Raw genomic sequence first — 27781 nt, forward strand, 5'->3', positions numbered from 1 at the left:
TGCAGAACGACAGCTGCTCACATCGTGTCAACACGACACCCACAGCGAGAGATTAAAAACCATTTCCTGGAATCGACTTCAGTCTCTTACTCGCTGCAGATGAGCATAACTGTGCTTCATTTTGTGGAGGAGATGAGCGCTGTTGATGAGAACAAGGAAACAAAGTGACAAAGTTTCACTGAAACCAGAATGGTCTGTCATCGTGTATTAAAATCATTACCATGGTTACCTGTTTGTATTTTGGATGACAACGACACGCACACAGATGCAACATCTTTGAAAACGTATAAATTTGAGCGACACTGTGACATTTTCTGGTTAAATTTTTAATTAAAATACGAATTTATCCACAGATTAAAAATGAAAGGCAGAAAAAGCAAAATGTAGCTACAATCAGGCACCAATGATACATGTTTTCTCATATTTTTAACAATTGCGATAACGCAACAATAACATTATTTACTGATCATTATTTAATATTTATTTATTCAACTGAAGACAAGCGGGCTGAGGCAGCCCACCGAAGACATTCATGGATTCTCCGTTATAGATAACTGAGTTAAAGACCAGAGCTGATCCACTGCCCCCACCCCCTGACCTCCACCAACCCCCCGAAGATTTCCTCTCACTACCTCACATGAATTAAAGATAAAAAAACAAAAAAAAACAAAAACAAAAACGTTTGCACAGGAAAACACTAATTCAGTCGGAAATGAAGACTTAGAAGAGAGTGGTATTTAATATTAGACAAGCGGAGCTGTTTGGGTGGAAGTTGGGAGTGAGTAACAACACACAAGTATTGTTTCTTTTTTATATAACAATTAACCCTGAAAAACAGACGACGAAGCTGGAGCAAAGAAAAAGGAGATGAGTGAGACAGCGTGGCCACAGTGAGACACGAAGAGACGTGGTATGAAAACGAGTTAAGACATCCCACCCTGGCAGTGGTGGACATGGCTTGGTGAGACTTTCCGGCACTTGTGATTGGAGTTTTCTTGAATTGTTTAGGGGGACTGGGAGGGTGAGAAGGTGAGGGTGGGCTGGGGGGGTAGACTAAGGCAGGACACTTCATTCACACAACCACAGCTGCAGTGCTGCTTTAAATCTGCACCACATTAGGAAACCAGAGAACAAAGTGAATACTGCAGTTCCCACAAAGACAAGAGACAGGAGTCAGGGAAGGGGTGGAAGTAAACGTCTTTGGAGTGTGTTCAAGCTGACATGAATGTAGCAACGTCGCTAAACTCTCATGTTAAAATATGGCAACTAGTCCACCAGCTTCTTAAGGTCTGGGTGATCAGAGAGCAGAGGGAGAAACCCGTGACCTCTGGATCTCATGTGGGAGGAAAACCCCTCGAAACCCAAAAGCTCAGAGCGGGATTAAGGTAAAGAAGAACCCTGACACTGTACACAGACGGGGGACGGTGATTTTAGACCCTGTTTAAGACTGCAGAGGACAGACATGACAGACTGCAGCTCCACTGGCCTTCACACTCTACAACTGAAGGAGAGATCGAGTCTTACAGATTCACAATCGTAACAATTACTGTCCTCGTGCTGTCAGTATAGAAATCCATGATATTCATGCAGTATTAAGATAAGAAACAAAACAAAACAAAAAAAAAAAAAAACCAGACCAATATTATTTCTCTAAATATAAATAAATTGAATTGCAAGAGGAACTTGATGAAAATGGCATCTGGCAGTTGACGTGTTTTTTTACATTGTACTGGGATGTAAACAGATTCATTTGTTAGCCTGACTGGCGTCGCCCCCCACCCACCCCTCCGTCAGTCCTCAGTCTGTTCAGGAGTTTGCTTGCCTCTGCACCATGATGTGTTCAGCGGATGTAGACGTCCCTCCCCCAGTCGTCCTGGTTCTTGTTGCGGCTGATGTTGGCCCCCGTGTCCACGGGGTCCTGGCAGTAACGCTCCCTCAGCTTGGCACGTCCATGCGGCTGCATCTGGCTCGGCATCGGGGGGTGGTTCAGGTTTTCTTGGTCCGGCTCGGCGCCCTCGTCCTCCCAGGACGCCTGTCTGCCGTGATGCTGCGCCAGGTGCAGGCGGCTGCCCCCCCGGTAGGGCTCGGGCTCGGGCTCTTCGTAGGGGTCTGTCTCAATGTCCATGCAGGAGTCGCCAGCCTCGGTGTAGGCGGAGTCCCGGCTGCCCTGGGTCTCAGAGTCGAAGGTGTCTTGGCGTGACAGACCTCGGCCGCTCCCGCCTCGTAGCTGACCCCGAGAGGAGCGCAGGTATGTCTGATGCTGCTGCTGCTGCTGAGGCTTCCCCCCCAGGTCTGTCTGATAGTCATGAAGAGCACCACTCCCTCCGCACTCGGTCAGGGACCCCTCCCGCTTCTGCTCGCCGTGCACCAGGTACGGCCCCTGCAGGCAGCCACAGCCATGCCACGAGAAAACCATGCAGACACACAAACGGCAGAGCAGAAACCAGGCTGTCAGTCGTTAGTCGGCAGGATTAACAGGGAGGGATTCAGATTTAAAGGATGTGGAAAACATTAGTGTTCATGAGCAACATCAGCCTAATCTAACACACAGGCATTCAAAGTTTGGCTTATCCTAACCAGCACTAACACATACAGTGACACAAAATCACGACACAAACCTGCAAACAAAAAACACTCCCAAGCAAGTTATTCAACCTGCAGCAGCGCCCACTGCTGGTTGAGTGACCTCATCACCATCACCGGCTGAGTCATGAATTAAATTCTGCACTGTGAAGTTTACACTGACAGACAGACCTCATATAGTTAATCCTTTTTATGTAAATGAGGAATTACAATTTCATTTGTTGGATTGTGTTTGCTGCCACTCTGATGACAGCGTAATAACCGGTGGGGGGATGTTTTGAGTCGTTTGGTAGAAAACTTGTCACTTTGTGTTTCCATAATGTTAAAGATGTAAATATATGAAACTCATCAGGTTTTAAAACAGCCAGCAAGAGCTGTGGAATTGAGGCAAGCGTGATTAGTATTTTCCTGTTAAAAATGATAGATTAAATTCAACTGGACAAAGAGTTAGCAACAGCCTCCACCAAACTAGAAGTTTCTGTTTGAAGAGGCGGCCATGACTTGCTGTTTTCAGGGGCGGTACCATGGTAACACAGAGGAGGACTGCAAACTGGATTCAGCCTCCCGGAGAAGAAGAAGGAAGAAAAAAAAAAAAAAAAGTGCCAGAGAAAGGAGGCCACAGAGCTAAAGAGGGCACGTGGGGGCAGCAGATATCATTTTACACTTGATTACAGTGAAATGGACGGGGTCCCGCAGGCCGAGGTGCCTTGTTGTTTATGCTTTAAATCCAGTGTTGATTGACTTGAGCTGCTCTCACAGCTTCAACAGCGCAGGGAGAGAAATCTCTGCCTGTTAAGATAAACACTGCAGCGTTTTACTCGTAGGTGTTGTTAAACTAGTTGCTCATCTGCGGCAAACTGACTCCTTCTTCAGCTTGCAAAGTTGTGTTGTGTGTGAATGTGCATCTGAGTTGTGTTTCTATTTACAGCATAAACAGGGTGTGAATGAACCCCCCCACCCCCAGCTGCCTCCTTCAGGGTAAAGAGAGCAGGCTGCTGGGTTTGGACTGAGTTTGAGTTGCCGGAGTCCCCCCCCCCCTCTCTCTGCTGGACTTCAGAGAGCGTGTTCCTCCTCTTTCCCCTCTCCTGCTCCAGCTACAGCACCGTCCATGTCAGGCCACAGATCCATATTCCTGCGCAGGGAGGTGAGCACCTGTACCTGCAGGTTGGAGACGGGCTCAGGGGAGGCGGCCAGAGCTGCCGTGGCCATGGTACGGTTGAGCAGGGGGTTGGGAGGGTTGCTGCTCGGGGGATGTGTCGCCTTCCAGTAGGCCTCCAGGTAGTCAGCCAGGTGCTCGCAGGCGTCCTCCAGCTGGTTCTCGTCCAGGATGATGTCAAATAGTTCCTATATGGAAATAAAGTCCCTATTTGTCAGGTTGACGTTAATAAAATGAGTTATTACTCTTCATTTTACGGCTGGCCTTAACAGTGAAACTCACAGGCGGGCACTGAGCCAACTTGTCTGCTGCCACCATCTGCACGTTTAGGTGTTTAGCCTGGGACTTCCCCCTGGATTTAATGAGTCTCTGGAGGACCTGCAGGGACAAAACAGCTCTGTGTCCAGTGAAAACAGCATTGTTAACGTGTTAATGTATGCACCTACTTTCATAATTTAAAGTCCATATTAGGGTTTAGTATCTTAACATGAGAATGAAGAAGGCTACTTACATGGACACTATGCAGGTAAAACAGTGTGACTTAAAGTGAACAAGAAAAAACACAGGGCACCGCTGAGAGCACCTGTTGTCGCACCTTAGGTGAGGCTATTTTGATATAAACAATGATGGGAGCGAGGGAGGTCTTAGCCAGCTGAGAGGGATGGTTGATGGTGTCAGCGTCCAGAGCGACCAGCTGGAGGGTACGGGCCAGCTCAAAGATACGCTCGATCTCACTCTGTACCTCGGCTGAGGGCCCCGGGAAACAGATAAGACACATAAATACAACAGGACAGTGGAAAGATCACTTTAAAGTTACTTGGCACATCGCTGCATGTCAGCCGTACTCCCTTTACATTGTGCACAAGTACAAAAACTGGCATGTTAGTAGTTAATCATGCATGTCAAAGTTTTGAAAAAAAAAAACAAAAAACAAAACACTACTAAGCGAATGAATTAGATTGGATCACACTTAAAAAGTTCCATTTATGCACAGCTAAATGGAGCAATGCAGCATCCTCATTCTGTTGCCCCCCACCTCACATTAGAGAAGATGTGCTTCTGTGATGCTTTGTGTTTCAATGCTGCAGAGGACGGAGGCATTTAAGAATGAGATGCATTTGGCACTTGGAGTAATAACTAATAATAAAGGACACAATTTTTCACCATGTAAATAAAACAGAAACCAAAATAAATAAACATTTTCGTCAAACAAATGAAGTGAAATATTAGTTTTCATTAGCACTGAAGGACAGAGCAGGAATTGTTCGATCAAGTGAACCACTGCTGGGGACTTTTGTTTTCATTGTTCCTCACCAACAGCCTATAGGAGCTTTTTGTTTGGCATTTCAAGCACAGCCCCCCCCCCCCCCTTCTTTTATCAGTCTGTTGACGTGTAAGGGGAGAGATTCAAAAACTGAAAACAAGAATGTGCCTCATCTGACCGGTCAAACCACGCCGCCTCCGAGGCGTTCACGCTGCCAACCTAGCAGCAGAGAGAGATAACAGGGGCAAGACAATCTGAAGAGAGAGAGGGCCTTCACACATTTCAGCAGCCTCCAGAGGACTGACGAATGGAGAATTACAGAGGACCGCCACAGAGTAATAACAAATATGAACTTTAACTTGTATAAAGAAATCGCAGGCAGCGTTTCCATTAACCTCAACAAACACTTGCTGTCTCACAGATCTTTGACTTTACAAGAAGAGGTCCAGCTTCTATTGAGGCCATCCTTGTGTTTGATTGCACACAGGCAATACAGGGTCACAACACAGAGCAGTACGGAAGATACTGGCTTCCTCTCTGCTCAATCCTGCTCGCAGATGCAGAGCATGCTGCCCTCCCACGGATCTGTTCCTGCTTTTGGTTTTGTGACTCTTTTCTTTTTGTCGGAGACTACAGGCTGTCACACGGAATCATGAGGAACAGAGAAACTGACAGGCAAGCAGACAGGCAGACAAACAATGTATGAGCAGATGATAAGTATAGTGAGGAGAAAAGGGGGCAGGGAAGAAGGGGAGAGGCTTCATTGTTTTTGTTGGAGGGAGAGCATACGTACCCAGTACGTCTGAATCAAAAGAGAGTGGAGGAACAGGATGGGTGGTGGGAGAGAGGGAGGGAGGATGGGCAAAGGAGAGAAAAGACAGGATGAAGAGAAAGAGGAGGCCAGATCAGACTCAGGCAGTGAGAGCGGGTATAAAAAGGGAAAAACTTTCAGGTCATAGGATGAAGTACAATGATGCCTGAAAAGAAACAGCTAACTTTCTTACTATCTATGTCAACTTTCAGAAAACACACAACTGACATTTTGAAAAAATTATCATATCAAGTAATTTCACACCCCCCTGAAAATTTTGTAAACTTCAGTCACTGTTCATTCACGCTCTGAATTAGCTCAGTGTTTCACCCCCTGAAGCATTTTATTTTTGAGCCGTTGTATGTGAAGTTTGTCTAACGGCTAATGAATGTAAACTAAAGCTTCAAACAAAGCTGCCAAGAAAAGCAAAATCACAAATTGCATCTATCCAAAGAGGAACACACTTAAAAGTTGTACAGATGTGAAACAGATCAATGAAAGACCGATGAATGTTCAGCAACGTGACATGAAAGACAGAAATATGCTGTAAATATTCTCTTTATCCGTCCAACAATAAAGGAACTAATTCTTGTTACTTGTCGAAGGGGGACTGAGTGTGTGGTCTTACCCAGGCTGGAGCGAGTGCTGGAGCGCTCGATGATGGTGTGTTTGGAGGGGTTGTTGAGGACTGAGCGTTTGGCCAGGGAGATGTCCGCTGTCACCCGTGTGATGGATATCCTGAAACGGCGACGAAATGCATCAGTTGCTACTGGTGACGGCGAACAGGAAGCACTTTAAAGCCATCGCTGATGAAGCTGTTTCTTACCTGCCCTCAAACTTGTGTTTGAGAAAGTCGAAGAGCGCTTTCTGCATCATGTCTGTCACCTGGAGACGAGACACCAGACGTAAGTCAGCACACACACAAACACAAAGTTCGAGAAACTGGATGCCAAGCAGGCAGAAGGTTTCTCATTGTCGGCCCCACCTCGTAGCCTTTGAGTGACGGCCCGACCAGGATGATGGGTCTCATGGAGGGAACCACATCATACGGGGGGACATGCTCCATCTGGCGGACAACAGCACAAACAGATCATTTAGTTAAGTTGTCACGTTGCATTTGAACCTAACAAAAGGCTCACAAAGATCTACAGCCGGTTACTCTCACACATAAAAGGACCTCCTTCCCCTCCCCCCCCTCCCCCACATTGCCCAGCACCCCTGTCACCTCCCTGACCAGTCAGATTGATGGATGGCAGGTTTCAGACGCCAGACTCCATGCGCTTTATTGACTGCCCATGAATGTTTGGAGGCATGGATCAATTACTCACTGAGAGCCCTCACCTCAATTTCTTTTTCTGCACTCTCACATAATTAAAGTGTCCATAATTAAAGCAGACGCCATGGTGTCAGGAGAGAGAGAGCTCTCGTGACTGTGCTGCTGCTCCACAAACGTCATACTTCACACTTTTCTGTCTTTGTTATGCATCAGCATTCTGGTGAGGAAAGTTGTTAACTTATTGCTGCCAGGAACTGCTGCAAAGTGATCTGCGAAAAAGTAAAAAAAACAATTTCGTACCTCAACTTTTTATTATTCTAAGAAAATCCTCAATCCTAAATGTATAAATTTTTCCTTGAAATATAAATAAAATGTGTCACAGTTTAAGTAATTTATACCTGAACAGTCTCAAGACAACATATTTACATTTTCACCAGGATTTTTTTTTCCGCATTACGCATTTTGGGGATCAGAATACACTCAAGAATTTAAAATTAAAACTGAATATAAGAAAATGGCCCTGTAGTCTGTGGTTTTCCTATAAATCTGACACAGAGACTTATGCAGAACACCCACACACAAGCGCGATCCATATTGCAGCACATGAACCTTAGGCTCATCTGTACATTATGAATCATGAAAGGGATGATTCAACTGTCATGACTCCATGAGCATCTGCCATCTTTAGAAACGGGCTGTTTTTTACTGAGACTGAGGTAAAACGGTCACACATCCTATCTACTCTGACAACAGTGAAATTGGTGTGTGTGTGTGTATATATATATATATATATATATATATATAAATATATTCTCTTCTCCTTCTTAGATCTATATTCCAAGCACGCCCCCTCCTCTGTGCGTAATGCAGCTCTTCAGGCAGGATATAGTGCTAGAGTGCCCTGCTCCACTACACTACATTACATTACATAAAGCAGGAAACTCATTTCTCCTCATTTGTATTCACAAAGGCTAAAAATACACATTTTAAAAGTTCCAAATGGCTCTTGTCTCTAAAGGGGCAGAGCTGGAGCACTGAACATAACAACGGTGTTCAATGGTCTTAAATAACATGAGCACTGTGTACAACTCAGTGCAGTGAGTAACAGGAGGGACTGTGTACATAATATAGTGCTGCTGATGTCGACTAGCACCGTGTATTCTTTGTCCTTACAATCATATTGTTACAAAATACTGATGTCAGCATGTTGTGGCTCACAGTTCAGAGTAAAGGAAAGAGAAGCTGCATTTTGCTTCAGGTAAATATCACAAACATTTCACTGAAAAGCATTAACAGAGGTTGAAATTTTAAGTTAGATTTTAAATTGAATTATATTTCAATTACATAATTTTACTTCAAAATACATTTTTTTTAATATTGTGCTTCACGGGTGCCCTTTAAAGGGATAGTTATGGTTATGTGACGCGATGGGCAGCACCAGCACAACACCCATTTAAACGTACACTTCATTTACACTTCATTGCTGCAGGTAAGTATTTCTAAAAGAAACTGTACCATCAACGGGAATTATGAATGCTTTCAGAAAAATCTTTATTACTATCTACATAATGCCAGCGATAAATAATGTATGAATAAAAATTTTCTGCAAAATGGAAAAAAACAGCTGATTGCAGGCTGCTGTCACAAATGGAAATGAAAGCATGTTGGGATGTGTTACGGTTACAGTCTGATTAACACGGCCTGCACCTGCGCACTGACAGCTGTGATACAAGCTTTGGGCAAATGACAAGTGGTGTCGACATGACTCACAAATATGAATATTTTTGTTTTAATGTGTCCATGGAAGCATGAAAAATGCACTGCACCCTAAGATACCACAGGGAGGAAAATGTACACAAACAGAAGATGAGGACACAGAGTGAAGAGCTGACGTGTTAGAGGTTAGTTTTGAGAACAAACCACTCACCGACTTCTGTTTCTGTTTAGCTGGACCACCTACAGTATCATTCCACACAAAAGCGAGAAGAGAAAAAAAAAAAAAAAGAAAAAAAAAAGCACAAAACACAAGAGCATATTTAGTTATTGACATGTTAGGACTTGAGGGGGGGTGGGTTGGGAGAGGAGCTGTTAATTGATTAAAAAAAATAGAGCTGATACTGCTATGCATTCATTTCATAACAGGCTGACGTGCAGCGGCAGCCATTTCAGAGTTTGTCAGATAGATCAACGCCTCTCCCAGCTGAGCACAGAAACAAACATCAAAGCACATCTCAGTGTAAACATCATGGCTGGAGCTGGAAGGGCCAAACTGCGTTAAATCCGGGAGAGAAGAGTAGCGGCGGGAACGGTTTGGGTTTGAGTTAGTGAGAGAGGGTGAGGGGAAGGAGAGAGTTAAGACCTGACCGCATCTTGAAGGAGTAGGAGGACAAATGCAGAGGGGAAGAGGAGGAAAGCTGGCAAGGTGAGCGAGGTCTCCTGGGCCCTAATGTTACCTTCTTAAAGAAGGGCAGTCGGTGGGTGTTGGCCTGAGGGGATGTTACGCTGCCTGACATGCCCTTGGGGGAGCGAGGGTCACCCTGGGACTCAGGGGGCTCCTCGGCATCCAGGTCGAGGGGATCAACGTCAAAGGCCATAGTGGACATGTCCACGTGAGCTGATGAGGAATAAGGGCCAGCAGTGCAGAGAGAGGGAAAGAGGAAACCAGAACAAGGAGAAAAGGAAGAGAGAGGAAGACGAGGTGAAATAACAGAGAAGAAGATAACAGAGAGGGGTGAAAAATCAAAAAGGGAATAAATAGAAGGAGGAATGTGAGGTGCATCCAGAAAGAGGCATGGAGGAAATTGCAAGAAATGGCACACACTAAGATTGAAAAAGGTGACAGTATGATTTAAACTGGAAGTAACACTGATCAAGAGATTCAAAAAGAAAGCATTAGATTATAATGAAGCAAAGCACACATAATAATAAGAGGACAAGCAAGCAAAAACAAAACTAGTGTAGATGTGAAAGAACTGGATGAAGGAGTGGCTGCAGAGGAAGTTGGAAGAAAGTAGGAGGTAGGAAAAAGGGAATCAAGCCGAGTGTAGGCAGCCTTGGCCGGGAACAGAAGGTTTGTTTTGGGATTGTAGTTGATGAGGAAGGTGTGGTTGGTATGGTGGTCAGGGCTGACAGGCATCTTCTTCCGGACATTTCACAGATTACAATGCATTTGCTTGATTCATGCCACTTCCATCACTATAACAGGGTAGCTTAGCTTAGCCAAGCAAACTTCCTTCTAACCCGCTAAACCTCACAATTATATTTTAATTGGTACAGAAAAGTATAGCACATATAACAATTTGTATACAGATTTAATGGATACATAGATTTTTTAATTACTGAACTTCAGAGGTGCAGGTAGGCACATTTACTGAGAGCCAGCCTAGCAGTATCCCTCAAAATGTCGGCCTTTTTGCTTTAAATCTGATCAACCCCATCAGAATGTACGAGCTGTGTTAGATAGATGTGGTTTTTATTGTAGAAGCATTAAGATTGGTACAGTGGCTTTATTTGATTGACAAAAAACCTGTTACGTCAATCAGAGTTGGGTTTTGGTTTTTTTGGGTTTTTTTTGCACTTCCCTCTCTCTTGCCGTCTCTGCCCATCTGTGTCGCCCCAGTGATGCACACACAAGCCAGACATACTTATCAAGTGTAATGAGAGCGGGCCACTCTCTGCTCTATTTCAGCCCTGTCCTGTGTGCTAATGACGGACCTCCTAAGACCTTTCTCACTTCACATGGCAAGCCACTGAGACGCAGCGTGATTCATCATCATGCCTGACTAACTAACCAATTTAAATCTTCATCTAAATATGAGACGCCTGTCTCATCTCACTCTCACTGTCTTGCTCACCCTGTCGGGATTGCTCAAGCGCCAACAGAAACAAGCACACACACATCCCTGTTTTGCCACTTGATGAGAGCCTGTAAGCTCACCTGTGCCAGGTGGGGTGGGCCTGCGGGTTCCTGAGGCAACGTCCAGACTGGAGCTACCTCCAGATTTACTGTAAGGAGGAAAACACGATTTATGACTTGGTGAAAGAAGGGTTTAGAACAGTACCTCATTTTAAAAAAAAAAAGAAAAAAAAAAGAGAAAAGCTCTTGTTCTTTTAAATGATTTTACTCATAATTTATACCATTAAACAAGCGATTTGTGAACAGAGGTCAGAGAGGATAGCGATCATACTAATTTGTAGTACACAAGTTTCTCATGACATAAAGTGAAGAGGAAACATTGGTGAAAGGTGTTAATGAGCTGCAGATTACATGCAGAAGTTCATCTATGTAAGCATCTCAAAAAATAAGTGAAAAATCAATATCAGAAGCACTTGAACTCCTGGTTGAATAATAAAATCTGGCCACCAATGATTACTGTAGTATTGATTTTTTAATACAATCACAAATAATTTAAATGGCCAGACGGATTCCTAAAATAAAAGCTGAAACTACGGAGAAATATATCTAGATACTTCAGTATTGTAGTGGAGGACAGTGACTCATTGCAGAGCTTTTGTCTATTTTAGGCAGTTTTTCATTGCCTGGTCGGTGAAGCGTGATTCAGGTTTGAACTATTTTGAAAAGTGGGGTAATTTATACTGTAGATTTGGGGGGGTTGTCATGGTCACCTGGAGCTGAGTCGGTTCTGTCTCATCCTCTGCTCCTGCAGCAGACGGGTGTTCTCCAGTTTGACGGGGCTGGGGATAAAACCCACCTCGCAGCCTTCCTTCACAAGACGCCCGATCCACCAGTCGTTGTTGTACTTCTGCATTGAGAAAACACCGTTAGACATCAGGAACCAGGAATTTGCCAGCATCTTTTCGCTCTTACACATCTGTACCACTGCCTCTCGAGTTGTACTGGAGGAAATCTTAAAAATAATAAGCAATGTTTCCACAATGACCTTCAGTGGTTTGACCAAACCTACAGGCCCCTTTAAACCCTTCATATACATATATATTATTATTATTTATTGTTTTACTTTGTGTATATTTCTGAGAAGTTCAAACCTCTTTAATGTGCAAGAAGTCTTTGGCTTCAAAGGATATGGCCATGCCCTGTACAGGAACATCATCACTGGGGCCGGGGTTGTAACCGACATTTGTCCGCACAGCAAACGCCACCGGTTTGGTCTGGAGCAGTGACGAGGACAGGACAGATATTAGTAAGCTGATGGCAACTCGCCAAAAACATCAGACTACACTGATGACCTCATGTTGAGTTCAGTGTCCACTTGGAACTGATGAAGACATTCACCAGAGAGACAACAGACACTGATGTGAAGATAATAAAACAGTGATGACCATTAAACCAACGCCAACAGTTGTTTTCTGACCTTTGCTTTCTCGAGCGTGGCGAGCGCCTGTCTATCGGCCTCCTTCCTCAGAGCCTCGGGATCCTCCTCCAGGGACACGTCAGAGTCCGATGGCCGGCTGGTGTAGGAGTCTGCAGAGCCCTGAAACGCAGGTTGACATTATGTAAAGGTGAGGAGAAGAACAGTGCCACCAATCAACCCTTGGACAGAGCTAAAGCAGGAATTAACCTCTTGAAATTGCAGGATGATTTAGATATACTTTGAATATCTGAGGATTGAGCTGAACCTTTCTGTTCATTTTCAGCTATTCCAAGAGTTCTCCTTTCTCCTTTTCAAATTTGCTTGTCTTCACCTCAAAGAACATTTGAATGTAGTCAAAATTGTCTCAAGACGCGCAACCTAAATAAACTTAAAAAGGAGCCTGAACCTTCGAAGTGCATGAAAGCTGACTGTGAAATTTGAGATGGAGAGGATGCATAAGAATGGCTCGACATTTCCACAGCTCCAGTGAATCTGAGGTGTTTCACCTTTTTGCACAGGTACAACAGAGTCAACGTGTGGGTGTGTCAAGTAGAGACAAAAAGAAATGGAGAAAAAAAAATGGCCTGAGGACCGTTTATAATATTAGGGAGGATATAAATTTCTCATGAAGTGGCTACAGTTTCCAACACATCCACCACTCATGGACGGTAACTTGACTCTCTCCTGCTGACCCTCATCCAGACAGCCATACCACAATAAAAACCCGAGCCTCCTGTGAGCCTGCGGCGTCGGCCCACTGTACTGTTCACTGTAGAGCTACAGTGAGGGAGGCAGCCTGAACTTCTGAGTGTTTGAGTGTTCAATTTATATAACAAACCCACTTGTTCTCTTCTCACTGTATTTTTTTTTTTTTTTTTTTGAGCTGACAGGCTGCCTGGCTCTTTGTAGGAGGTGCTGACAAGAATGCGGACAGCTGAATGTGCCAGGCAGAAGAAGTGAGTCACTAGGTGTAGGCTTTTAAAATAGAGGTGAGAATGCGCAAAGATGACATAGACCGTGTGCAATGATGAGGAAAAATTCCCTCAACATGTGTAATCAGACAATAAAGAGAGTCGAACAAATATCTCTGGGTGGGGGTCTGGTATTGATTTCTGCATTGGTGCAAATATGACATCACAGAAATACATGTTTTCTTCCGTTTCTTCAGTTGTAAATTTAAAATTTGTCTTGCTGAAATAAAATGTGAGGTTTTCTAATTTAGATGTGAATCTTATGAGGCCTTTAAAAGGGGAAATCCACCAATTTTACAGGCCAATGTCTGTTTACAGGTACGGGTGACCTGACCTCTTTGGCTCGGTATTCCCTTGAAGCCAGCAGCTTTATTCTTTCAAATCTGCTCCTCACATAACACACCTCAATCATTGACTAAACCTTCGGTAGGCAAGGAAGCTTTTGGGGCAGAAGAAAATGTGCGTGGGACACTATGTCTGGCTGAACTACATACACTTTTATCCTTTTTGGAAAAACTGCCTATTGTGAGAGATGGCAGTGCAATGCTAAATAGGTATTACTTTTCTAGAAATGACATGCGATACTCAGCCGTCAGATGAAAATAAATCTAAGTATTCCTGGTGTCCTTGGAGTGAAGAAGCATATCAGATCATTCCCCTCTCTCTGCTCACTGGTTCCCGTCGGTACTGAACAAAGGCAAAATGCCACAACATGGTTGTTTTTGAGCCCAATGGTGGCACACAAGCCTTCATCAATAACGTGTGGAGAGACTAAACACCAGGTTTGACCCCAAATTCTAAATATACCCAAAGGCAAGAACTGGTCATGGGTGAGAGAGTGAAGCATCTGTGCGGTTGTTGTGTGTTTGCTGGTGCATTTATGTGTGATTAATGCTCCTCTACGCCTTTTGATTACCATCCATGTGTCTTTGTATGATTTGAGATGAAACGACAGAACACAAATGTTGATTCTAGCTCTGCCACCTGTCGCACTGAGGCGCTCTGTGACTTGGCAACAGAAAAACCAAACCTAGACACTCCCTGTTGCCAAGGCGATGGCTTGCTATTCCCCCGCATCCTCGGGCATTCACAAACCATTGCCACTTCCTGTTTCATTTACTCCAACTAAAAACACTCACAGGGGTGCGCTTGCATCCCACTCAAGCAGGGGGAATGATCCTGCGACTGACATGCAGCATCTAATGAGGACAATGACAGCCGCCTCCTCTTACCGGCTCTGAGTCATCTTCTGAACTGTACAGGTCCATCCCAACATCGAGCACTGGCTAAGTGAAGGTTAACAAACCCCGATGGGGAAATCCCATGACTGTTTATGTGGGAAAATGAAAAGGAAGGGGGAAAAAAAAAAAAGGCTTAAAATGGAGTCTGAACCAACTTAGGATCAAAACACTCCCTGCAACAGGTTGGTGATGCAGCAAAATACAGGGTGAGGTGAGAGAGTGTGGGAGGGATGGTAATGACTCTGTGTGTCCGTGCCTGTGTATATCTGTGCTAACAAACGCTTGTTAGTCACTGAGTCACTCTTACACATTGATTCACGTCATACACAACCAGGAAAAAAGAATGAAGCGAGGAAAGTGGAGACAGAGAGATAGACAGATACATGTGCACAGACACAAAAGTCAATGCTACATGAAAAAAAAAAAAAGGGGTTAACAAGGATGAGGGGGCACACAAAAGAGCGACTGATCAATAACCTCTCTGCACCTTCTCTTCCCTGAAACCCAACAGAACGTGTTGATAGACTGAAAAAAACTCCACCTTTTCATTTCCAACACTCTCCTACCATGTCAATGGGTTGTGTCTCTAATTTAGCTGCTTGCTTCACTTCACATACAGCTCCTGTTCAAAATAGCTACAGGCCACCTGATGACAGAGCTGCTTTCCTATTGGTGGCCCGAGACAAGAGACCCCAGCAGTATCATAGTAACCATCTCTGCGGCTTATTACAGGCCGCTGAATCAGGAAGGAGATTCAAATATCTAGTGATAAATAGAAATTGCATTAAAGCTTTGAAACAGGTGATCAATTACATATTTTCTCATGCTGTGAAAAGGCTGGAGGTAACATGACATGTTGTGGCCCGTAATTTATTTTTTTTCCCCCAGGTAATATTCACATTTTTACCAACAACAGTAAAAGTGAGACTTTTCTACATTTAGCTAAAAAAAACAGAGGGAAGGAAAGGATAAAACACAAGAACAGTGCAAAAGGTGAGGCTCAGTAATTATGGTGGAAGTGAACCAACTGAATTTCACCTCCATTTGCAGCAGAGTGGCTGCCAAAGTGATGAATTTACACCTCCTTAGCACTGATATTGAATAAATGGAAGTGTCGGGGAAAAAAGAAAGCAACACAGCAGAGGGGTAATGGAATAAGGAGACAGGGTGGGACAGCAAAAGACAAGTGCTTTAAATAATGAGCCTTGAAAAGAGTCACCCTGCAGCAAGGTTAACTTTTCTTCTGATACTACAGTGCCTTTGTATACGTTTTCAAGAAAAAAGGGAAGCTGGAAAAACAAAATAAATTGGACGTAGTGAGGCAAATCTACTTTCAAAATCTGCAAAAAGTGTATCAAAACTGTGTGCAGATTTATGTGCACATAATGATTTGGCATGAATGTCCTTTTTAACATCTTCAGAAAGCATGATGAATGATCTCCACCTTCTTCCTTTGCCACATGCCGCAGCAGAAATCAAACACTGCAGCTGGTTTTGTCAGACTTCACCACGGATCACTAAGAAGTGATAACATCACTTCTTAGAGCTGACACAGAGCTGACACATGCTGCACACCCCTGCCCTGATAATTAAACTGATAAAAATATTGTCAAACTTATCAGCACAGAAGATGAAAAAAAAAAAAATTAAAAAAAGAAGAAAAATGAGGCCATTAAATATCCTTTTCCTGTTTGCATTGTCTATAAGCCTCCTCACGCTCTTGGCATCAAATATTTCACAGGAGAACAAGAACAAAACATCTCATCTCAGCCAGCTGGTAGCCAATCAGAATGCATTAGCAGCTGAGCTGTGCATTCAGCTCACATTCAGAGCGGGATTAGCTCAGTGGAGGCAGGTACAGGAAAAAGAAACCTTTTGGCAGAGGGGTGTCTCCCAAGCAGATGCACAAACTGAGGCAGCTTTCCTGTCTGAAGCTCATGGCCGGTGGCTGTAAATGGCCATATTCCTTTTCTCTGTCACAGCAGCGTCATGGCAACTAGATGGATGGTGTGTGTGTGTGTGTGTGTGTAGAGACCAGAAAGATGAGTCATGGACCGGAATCAACAGAAATCCCCAATTTCACAAAGAAGCAAAGAGGAAAAAGTTGAACATCGTGAAATTAATGGTTTTAACTAAGTTGGTTAAAAATACTCAACAAAAATAAGATGCCAGTTGATTGCACAACACCTTATCTGAAATATATGCTTTTCATTTGGGAAAACATGCCTTTATCTTCTCATTGCACCAGTTTATTCAAGTAACAGAAGCTGAAATCACAGTGAAAAGAATTTTAAATTAAATTTAGTTGTGATCTGAACTGATATCTGATAAAAGTAAGTTAACAAAAGTAGTCAACTCCTCATACTACATATAGACTAAATTCTATAGGCATGTCAGTCAATACTCAAAAAGACAAAAAGACAAAAAAAAAACAAAACAAACAAAAACTTAAAATAAAATAAAAAAATTAAAATTAAATATGCAAAATCAAATATAAGTCACAGGTGAAATGATTATTCAACCAAAAAAGAAGGAGAATTTGACAATTTATCTATCTTTGAATTCATTTTTATGAAGACATTAGTGGTTCTTGCTTCTTAAAAGGTATTTGAAAATGTTGAATGGATTTCCATGGTCGTAAACAGCATCTGTTGCAGTTTTGTCCAGCAGCACGGGCAACATCAAGGTGCCACCTTTTAAGAAATGTTAATGCCTAAATGTATAATCAGTAATGAATTTGATTAATAGCTGCAGCTCAACTACACATCAGTTAAACTGATAACCAATGCGAAAAGGAAATAAAAGCCAACTTCCAAGTCGATAAAATTTTCTAAAAAATTAAAAAAAAGCTCCGCTGTTGTTAGCTTTAGGCTAAAACACCATGATCCAATTCAAATGAAAGTCAAAAGATGATGAGGAATTATTGCCAGGCCCTGCGAACAAAGATTAATGAGTGTTTCTCTGTGCTCAAAAGCCCAAGATCCAGCCTGAGGCCTGTGTGGGGCAGGAGGGCAGCCGTGAAAGAAGCCCCCTGAAGTGGCCACAGTGCTGGGCAGTGCACATAGCAGCAGAGGCGACCGGTGGGACTGGAGGTCTAATTAAAAACACAGTGCCTTTCCAGCAGCTGTGGCCCGGCCCAAAATGGAATCGCACGGTGCGATCAGAAGAGGGGGAGCAGAGAAAGACAGAGACCAGAAGGTACAGCTCTATCAGCACACGAGTGATCTGTTATATTTCTCCCATCATATCTCAGAGGAACAAGTGTCTGCTGAACTGTCAGAACTCAGCCCATACACGCACACAAGGAGAGAAGCTCATACACACAACAGCTCTAGTCCAGGCAGGAGCAGCACAAAGTGCACAACATGCAGGCTTATCCAGCTCCTTCTTACCACGACGGGCCGTTGGATCCTCTCAGTCCTCTCCATTCCTTGTTTGCCACGCTCACCACACCACGGCAAGCCAAGGGGGCAACGCCGGAGTCCACAGACAGAGTTGCGTGCGTGTGTGTGTGTGTGTGTGGGAGGGGGTGTGGGTGTGTGTATATGTGCAGCTAGTGTGTGTATCTGCCTGCTAGTTTGACAAGTGCACAAGTGTACATTGGTGTGTGTGTGTGTGTGTGTGTGTTAGTGTATGTGTGGTGTGTATGATATGAGAAAGCCAGAAAAGAGTGCCGTATGTGTGAAACCAGGAGAGCGCTCTCTTAACCTCCAACCCCTTCACTCACACGCACGCAAACACACACACACACACACACACACACACGCCCGCCCCCTCGCTTCTCCGCACTCCTTCCACCTCCACAACCCAGAGGAACGTGAACCTTGTGTAGAGGAAGGGAGCTGAAGCAGGGTGGGGGGTCGGGTTGCAGAACTTGTGCTACATTTGCAAACTGGGGAAATATATTTAGCCACTGGCTGGGCAGAGACAGGGACGTGAACACAGTGAGACCCAGAAGGAAGCTTGGTATGCAGCCGTCAGCCATTCAGTGCCCCGGCTGACGTGAGAGAGCGATGGGGCAGTGCCCAGGGAAACCCCCCTCCGCTTCTCTCTCTGGTTCATTCCTCTCGGCCTCTGTCCTGATCTCATTCTTCCCAACCCCTCTCTCTCTTTCTCTCTCTGTCTCTTTGTTTCCGGATATCAGAGTATCAGGGTATCAGACAAGGGATTAATATGGATATGAGGGGAAGAAGGAAAAAAGCCTCAGTGACGCTTTCAGTGCAACAGCAGAGAATTGAGGGAATCAAGCGCAATGATTGGGGCTGTAACACTTTGAAGCAGCTGACACCCCATGAGTTAAACCTTTGAAGTAGCTGCTGAATAGGTACACCTCAAAATCCATTTATACACTGATGACGTGTTGAATATCTTACATTATGATCAGCCGCTAATATATAATTTTAACATTACAATGACTTCTTTCATATTAGCAACAAAAAATGAATATTATGGAGCTTAGTAAATGGCATAGATCTGGGATAGAATCAAAAAGACTAAAGGAGGGGGGTCCACGGGCAGATAGGTGTGGTTCGAGGGACCCCATTTGTCCACTAGAGGGCGAACTCTGACACAACGACAAGGATCTCTTTCTCTTATGCTCGTAGCTGGTGAGAAGACAGTCATCTGGGAAAGGTGGAAAACAGGAGCTGCTAACAGACTCACGGGTTGGCTCCTCCTCCAGCCAGACACAGCAGCAACTGGGACTCCGCTGGTACTCATATGTCAGGACTGACAGGAAGACTGCTGGTCTCCCTTCAGGGTAGGACCCCCTCCCAACCGTTCACTTATGGCAGCCAAGCAAAGGTGTTAATGAACACTTGGGAAAAAATGGATAGGCCTTACTTTGGTATTCTGGGGATAGAAACAAGTCAACGAGTTATTCAGTTTCTAAAATGTTCCTTTCCCGATGCGGCTTTTTAAATAATTTCAAAGTTGAAATTAAATATATGTCCTGCATATATTTTACTATTTGGTTGTTAACGGCATTTTAAACCACGGTAAATTTTATTTTACTGTAACATTTTATATCATTTTAGATCACGGTAAAGGCCTGATAAAAAATTAAGGTATTTGATAAATTTGATAAATTGATAAATAGATTTAGTCTGTATTTGATGAATCTCTATTCATTGATCTTCAACTCCTCAACAAAGAAAAGTAAAAAATACAAATCTTTAAGTTGGGATATACCCTGTTTCTTTGTCGTATTTTCCAGGAAACTGATTATCATTCACCAGTAAATGCATTTAAAAAGGCTGGAACAGAGTTTAATTAATGGCAATGAAGCTTAAACTCTAGTGTTTTTTTCTTGATAGTAGCAGGAACATTGTTTATTACAGGATGTGACAGAGAAATGGAAGTTACATTAATGCCATACGTTTGATATTAAGCTTTCTACTCCATTCTCAGCACATTCATTTTGTGCTGAAGAATAATGTAACATGTTGCAACATAAATTTAGGAATCAATTGTGACTTTTGCAAGCTGGAGGAACTTAATGATGATTAATGTGGAACTAAGGAAGGTTAGAATGGACCATTAGCTTTGGTCTCTATGAGTCTGGACTCATTGTAGAGGAAGAGCATGTTCAGTGTGGTATAAAGGCCGTCCCCTCTGTCATCAAACCTTCCAATCTGATATAATATTCTCATGCTCTAATGTTGTGTATGAATGTGCACATTTCCTGGCTGCAAATGACATAATGATTCCAATGGGGTCAATTTGAATTTTGTGAGGTAATGATCATTTTTTCCCCTGACATCACCAGATACGGCTGGAACAACAGGAGAAATGTTCCCTGCTTTACAAAGCAGCAGCAGCAAACAGACTCTGCCGGTCTTCACACACCTGAAGACAGATTCCTATTTTTTTATTTTTATATATATATATATTTTTTTTTTTTTTGGGGGGGGGGGCCTTGACACACAAGTCGACACTGAACAAACATGTAGGCTGCACCCACACATGAAACCAATCCCATCTAAACGTCCTCTTCTTCTTCTCTCTCCATCCCACTGTGCCTGCACACAGAGGGAGATTCAGTAGCCCCGGTTGCCATGGAAACCGCGCCGAGTGTACCAGCCAGCTCTACCGTTGCCTCTCGTGTGTTTGTGCTATGCGTGTGTGGTGAGGGAGTGTGCACTTGCGTAGGTGTGTGTGAGACTATAAACCCTATACAGGGCTTTTCTTTGAGTTGTTCAAGGAGAGGCCAAAATAGGCTATACGTAGAAAAACCTTTCTGAAATTAATGCCATTTTAAATTTTTTTTATTTTTATTTATTTACAGCAATTGCTTTCGTCTGTAGAGACACAAATATCGTTTTCAGGCATTAAATGGCTGAGTTGCTCAATTCATTTTTGGATTATGGCTTAAAAAAAAAATCCTTGCCCCTTCAATCACTGGTATTGAGTGAAATGCTGTGCGATCAAATAAGACTGGGGAGGATATTTATCTTAGGAAATCTACAAATCCTGCCTTGCCTGGCGCACGTGGTCTTCCACCACCCTGAGTCACAGAGTTAATGAAGGACAAGGCAGAGGGAGAGGTGCTGTGAGTGAGCGAGAATGGAGCTAACCTTTAGAAACCACAGGAGAGTTCAGCTCCCTGTGTTCGTCAACAGTGATAGGCTTCTTTTTTTTTTTCCTTCTAAGGCAACACTAACACTGAACAGGTAAATGCCATTCAGCACGGGGCAAATCATTTCCTCTCACAAATGAAGAGGTCAGACGGAAAAGGGGCACTCATTTATCTGTGACACAGTGTGGCTTTGAGAAATATCATGTCAGGACAAGGACTGCTTGGTGGGTCGCTGAGTGTGAGGCCTATAACCTGGTCCCCTAAACTCCTTGAGTGGTGGAGATGTTCTTGTATGAGGTAGAAAGCCATCTTGACAAGAACAAGAAAATGAATCTCTGCTGGTGGATGACTGGCTGGTTTTTCTAGCTCTTTCAGACAGAGCCGATCAATGCATGTGTATCTGCAGAGCAGGGTGGGGTTGGGGTCATTGGGGAGAGGTGTAGGGGTGAGTGTAACACCTGGGGACTGATAATCACTATCTGAGCCCTGGAGGAATCCTACTGTTGTCTCTCAGCTCCAGCTCTGTGACAATAAAGCTGAGTGTAGCTGAAAAAACAAGGGTATTACTGTTGTTACAGGTGATGTTACCAAAGCCATTTCAGTGTGTGAGATACAGTGAAGCCTTTGGGCTGCAGAGACTCATAAAACCAAAGACAACAAGACACACTGAGTATAAATCAAATAGAATGTAAGGTTTCTTTTTAGCCATCACAGCTGAAACATTCAGGACATTTGGGATCGATGGAGATAGTTTCCATGGATCAGAAATGAAGCAACCTGAGTTTAAATTGGAAAAATACACTTTTCAGGACACTTTTTGGTAAGCTTGTTACATAAAAAATATACAAAGGCCATCATATATTACACACTCACATCTTACATTATGGACAATTATGGAGTCAAATAAAAGTCAGAAGGTAGAAGCTGTTGGCCTGAAATTGCTGGTTTTGATCACCACACTCTTACTGAAACTGAAATTAAACTTTCAGATTACTGACACTAACATTAAACTTTCAGATGATTTAATAAATTAAAAGGCTGAGTCTCGCACCTAGATTACAAGTCTGAGGGCAGGATTAAGTGTGAAATGTTACCTGTCGGACAAAGCTGTTTGAGGTGGTGTCAGAGGAGGTGCTTCCATCTGAGCGCTTAAATCGGCTCTTCCTCTTGGCATACTTTCCCTGAGAGCCCAGAGGTAGCCGGGTGGAGGAAGTTTTGGAAGGAGAGAAGAGGACAGAGAAGACAAAAAGTTTAATTGTGCTGCGCAGTAATAACTTATCCTGACATATTTCTAAGAAAACCTTGTTTCTGGAGAGCTTGATAGCCCTTAACATTTGACAGACCAATTCTTAAAAGCCACTGAATGTGATCAGGCAGTCAGATTGAGCCAGAGATACAGCAGCATGAGTCCCAGACCTCAGAGGAAGTGGACCAGAGAAAATGTGTCTAGTGTGTCCATGAACAGTCTTCATTACTTGTCATTTCTCATCTTCTGATGCAAACTGGGACCTTGTAATCTGATTGGCAGACCCCTGGCAAATGGCCCATCCGGATTGGGCAGAGGCCACACATTACATTATGAGCCCACTCTGCCCACATTGCCATGGTTACACAATGCCGACTAATCACATTTGTTGGCAATCAGGAGACTGGCAGGGTTGTATTTCCAGTCTGGAAAAAAAAAAAAAAAAAAAGAGAGAGAGAACTGCTGGTCGGGTTGGAATCAGTGTTTAAAAAAAATAAATACAATAGAATAAAATGAAGCCCTTCATTACATACAGAGTGCATGTCACCAAATTTACAGGGAACAATACATACCTTCTATACATGTGTATTCATACTTGCTGCTACCATAAGAGGTATAGCTCAGTGGTAGAGCATTTGACTGCAGATTAAGAGGTCTTGATTTAAAGATCTGAATGTCCCCTAGTTTTCTGTCACATTCCATCTTCCCATGAAGGAAATAGCTAAGATAACAGGACTCTACAGATGGGTGGTTTTGCAATTAAATTGTATGTTTTTTTATGTAACGACTGAATAACAGGCCATAATTTAGCCAAACACAGAATTACTAAATCTGCATATGATTTTCATATAGTGGCAAAAACTCCAAACCCCTTTATATTTACATATTGCTAACTATACTGCTTATCATTTCTAGATGGGAGAAGTTCAATTATTTTGTCCAGTTTTTGTGAAGCTGACTGTTCTGAGGGCATCATATTTTCGTGACTGAAAAGAACCATTTCTAAAGGGAGAACACAGTACTAAAAAAACTATTACTTGCAACCATTGCCACCAGTAATTTTCAAGTGATATCCAGCCCAAATATTGAAATGGAGAGAAATTAAAGGTAAGAAATATTATCCCAGCTTTTATTGCAGTCTCTTTATAGGGATGCTTTGGTAAACATCATCTCTCTGAACTGGTTTTGCATGCACACTGAGAGGGATGATTAAACCACAACTGTTCTCACGTACTAGCTTATAGCAAACCTGCAAGCTCATTGGTCTGTCAACCTCCACACACACCTACAGTATGTAAACACAATATCTGCCTGCTGCTCCAAACCTACTCGTATGAATATCTACAGGCTGTTCCTGGGTCAGTGGGAGACATCCAGAAACAGGTTAGCCCCCTGCCAACAGTGGTTCCTCCTGCACTCGATATTTTCTTATCACTGTCAGATCTTGCACTCTCTGGGCCTCTGACCGAGGCCCTGAGCTGAATGACAAACAAACATGACCTGTAACCCAGCGCTGAACGCACCGAACATTAAAACACACTGCATGAGCAGGAAAGAGGAAAACTGATCTGACAGAAACTCCACTCCAAAAATGCAGCTTATAGTCATTTTAATTTATTTAAACCTCTTGTGGTGCTAAAATAAATTATCTACCTCACCTTTTGTGATACACTTGATTTGCTGATGCTGGATGAATACATTGTAGGACTTTCCACAGAAAAGTAGCTGATGGACATCCAGCAAATTAGCTGCTACGCACAAATTACTGTGTTACATGTTCTTAAATTACACTTAATGGCTGTAAATGTTAAAGATTAATCTGAGGTGTTGACACATGAGAAAAAAAAATGCAGATTAGCAACTGTTTGGAGTTTAATTGCAACTTATGCACTTGAAAAAGAGGATGAGATCATGATTGACATATCTGTCCAGCTACACTGACTGACAGAGAATTGTGTCATTTTAGAAAATGCTATGTGATTAAAATATAGCTGTATGGAGACATACTGTCATACGTTTATGGTAAGATTGGAGTCCACATATGAAATAACAAACCAGCCAGATAACGACATCAGATTAGCAGCTTCTGTTTTCATACCTAGTTCTAAGAACTGCTTGCATTAAGATCAGATTTCAGTGGATTTCATGTCTTTTGTAATGGTTTTCTTGGCGCACCTAGAAAACTAGCAGATGGGTAAACTTGTTAACCTGTTTCCCCCCGTGAAAGATTATTTTTAAATGCTTTCTCATCACAGCTGTCATGTTGGCTCAGTGTGATCATTTATCGTGAACTCACAGGACTGAAGTCAATATGAGGCTTCCGCAGCATGAGCTATACAAATTAAGTCAATATCATGCCGAGATTTTAGAAAAAAGTTTCCTCGTTTTAATAATATTCGTTCAACAGATTAACACAAAAGAGGAAGGTTTGGAAGACATGCATCTAATTAGACTCAGACCAGACTCATAGATTAAGGACTAAATACATTTTTACATTGAGAACATATTTGGATCTCTTAGTGGACGGAGTAAACAAAGTGAATGATTGCATGAACAGTTTCAAACAATGTGGGCACCAACCTATTGCATGAAAACACAATTCAAAAGCTATGTAAAACAAAAATTATGTAGTAGAAAATGCCAATCAGATCACAATCTGGTGTCATGCATTAACACTTGCACAAAAAGGCTTTGTGACATCAAGATACGGATAAAACTTTAATAAATCAGGTTACTGTAAATGGTGACTCACTCACCGTCTTAAGTTCTAATGGGTTAACAATTAAAAAGCCTGTAAATAAATCTACAGTTCCTTCAATTCTATATATTCTGTGTCTGACAACAAAGATGAACACAGACCAGAGGAAAAGGAGGTGAGGCAAAAGTTGCACCTGAAGACCATCTGCAAAACCTGGAAGATGACAAATTGCTATTTTCAGCAGCAACTTCACTTTTTATTTGCACATAACATAGATAACATGATCACGATGGTGTGTTTACAGCCGTTAGATAATCTGTCTGGTCACGATGTCTGCTCTGCTGGATATTCTGCACTAGATATCACAACAATTAAGATGGTAAATAACAGTTAGAGATGGTGACTAAAGGATGACCCAAAAATGAAACCAAAATTGCCAAAAAATTTTTGTTTTGTTTGTTTGTTTGTTGTTTTTTTTTTCGCCCTCCAGGATTTAGCTGGTGATGGACGCAGAGAGAGAATTAAACCCAGCTGTCACAAGGTCACAACTAAATTTAGGATAATGTGTGTGGGTGCTGGTAGGTGTGTCAGCATGTTTGGGCAAGGGGGGGTCTCTACAATCAGAGTTGATGTGGAGAGTCACAGTCAGCAAAGGGCAAGGAAATGCCAGAGGAAGTAGGGTGGGGAGGCTTCCTGTTGGTAAACATCCTCCCATATTAAGATCAGAATTAAAGAGTTACACGTGAGCAGGGAGCTTCAACCATTTATTAGACGATGTATGGTAACTTCCATGGAAGGTACCACATTAGTCACTTGCCCGATAAAGGGTTAAACTGGAGCCTGAGGGGAGGTGGGGAGGCATGATATCAGGACTGTCAAAACATCTACCACAGTACCATGTTCCAAACATCAGAGAGATCCACACTCGTCTGCAATATGCTGCCAATCAACAGAAACCATCTTTAATCTAAGCAACCTCCCCAGGAGCTCAATTTGGATCAGCTCTCGGGCCACAGTTCATTTCTTCGTCTTTGGTGCGGAGCTGGGCAGGCTGGGTAGAAAACTCCAACTGCCTCCTTCAGGATATTAGAAATGTGGTTTCCTGCTCGCCTCTCCACAGCAGAGTTAGAAATGCAAATACCAGCATGATCTGCTCTAGGTCTGCATGAACTTTATATCTAAGTGATCAGAGGTGCCACATAAACACACAGACACACCGACTCCTGCTGCCCTGCACAAGGAGAGGGGTCCATCTGTTTTTCAGCAAAGCCTCACAGCAGGTAAAAATCTGATTTCTTAAAGAATGAGGTGAGATGTGAGATCAGGATGAAGATGGTGGGGCATTGTGAGTGGATGGAGAAACAACCAAGAGAGCCGGGGGAGGTGGGGGGTGGGGAGGAGTGGGAGTAAAAAGGAGAGAGCAGGACTTGGCATGGTTTGAAGCAGTGGCTGTCTATGGTGAAGTGTTTTTGTTTTTTTCCTTCTCCAGAGAGACAATGACCAAGCTCAGCGTGGGTGTGTTTGATCTAGATATTCTAATGTTTGTGTGGTTTTTGTTTTTTTAATCCATTTAAAATGTTATGACTAAACTTGCCCACAAAATAATGTCACATCCTACAAGTCACTGTCTATTTGTGGTTATGACAAGAGTGACAACATTGGAAGTAAACCTATAAATAAAGGAAATGTCAATTAACCATGCTGCATTTTTGAGGAATTTTATCTTTTATTCTTTTAGACTGAAAACAGATTTGATGTCTGATGCAGTTAAACATAAACCAGTAGTCACCAAAATCCTAATGAACAACTTAAAAATGACTGCTCTGTTCGGGTTTAAAAACTTAAAACTTTAAATTCAACTCAAATTCAACTCTTATCCAGCTGATCTTGGTTAAAAATAGTTTGATTAGCGTGGTTTTCATCAGGACCCAGTGAGCAGAAATCATAAAAACGAGCGTTACATCATATCCCCACATATGGTTACACGCTCAGTCGACTTACTAAAAGCAACACAATTACATGGTAGACACAGGCACAGTGGTGAAATAATAATAAATCTGAATCCCAAACAGGGCGAAATCACAACCTGTTATCGACTTTCCCTCCTTTTACAATCCTTAATTATGTGCAGATAATCTGGGCTTAAATCGGTGCAGCACACAAAAGCGCTTTTGACTCATGATGGCAAATTAGGCGACTTAATTGCGGAACAACCTGTTCATCTTCAGAAGTGAAACGGCTTTCTGTTATCAAAAAGCCTCCTTAGTATAAATGCACGACAGTCAGCGGCCCGTACTTTCTGTTTTCTGACACAATATTTCTGCTTTTCTGCGTCTTGCTCTCACCTGTGTGTGTGGATGGTGGTCGAACATGTCCATTTGGATCTCCTGGGTTGAGGTCGAAGGCGTCCTGGACATACTACTTTTCTGTACCATTGATTTAACTTTTTTTTTTTTTTTGTTAATCTATTTTCAGTTTCGTGTTTTTATGATGGTGTCGACAGACTCATCTTTTTCTTTCTGTTCAGGGAGGGTGAAGCCGCTGATGTATCTGAGCTGGCTGGTAAAATAATGGCAACAGCTGCCTCCCTCCAGCCTATAGCGTTACACTCACTAGCTCACCAGG

General features: G+C 42.9%; 1 protein-coding gene across 7 annotated transcripts; it reads right to left on the minus strand.

Annotated features, from left to right (window-relative positions):
- Positions 1-325: 325 nt before the first annotated feature.
- Positions 326-27709, minus strand: cacnb1 (calcium channel, voltage-dependent, beta 1 subunit). Of its 7 annotated transcripts, none has more exons than XM_029507736.1 (15): positions 27502-27709; positions 22307-22393; positions 12424-12543; positions 12098-12220; positions 11717-11853; positions 11028-11095; positions 9018-9046; positions 6800-6880; positions 6641-6699; positions 6443-6552; positions 5797-5805; positions 4335-4486; positions 4022-4117; positions 3742-3927; positions 326-2380 (listed from the first exon to the last, which is right to left on the minus strand). In XM_029507736.1, the coding sequence occupies exons 1-15, from the start codon at positions 27589-27591 to the stop codon at positions 1841-1843; spliced, it is 1887 nt and encodes a 628-aa protein (XP_029363596.1). In that variant the 5' UTR covers positions 27592-27709; the 3' UTR covers positions 326-1840. The 7 variants fall into 7 exon arrangements, with proteins under 7 accessions (XP_029363596.1, XP_029363593.1, XP_029363599.1 ...); XM_029507733.1 differs by lacking the exon at positions 9018-9046 and adding an exon at positions 9544-9704; XM_029507739.1 differs by lacking the exon at positions 5797-5805 and having other exon boundaries at positions 9018-9037.
- Between the last annotated feature and the right edge of the window lie 72 nt (positions 27710-27781).

The sequence above is a fragment of the Echeneis naucrates genome, chromosome 8, assembly GCF_900963305.1.
Source record: "Echeneis naucrates chromosome 8, fEcheNa1.1, whole genome shotgun sequence".
Taxonomy (NCBI): Eukaryota; Metazoa; Chordata; class Actinopteri; order Carangiformes; family Echeneidae; genus Echeneis; species Echeneis naucrates.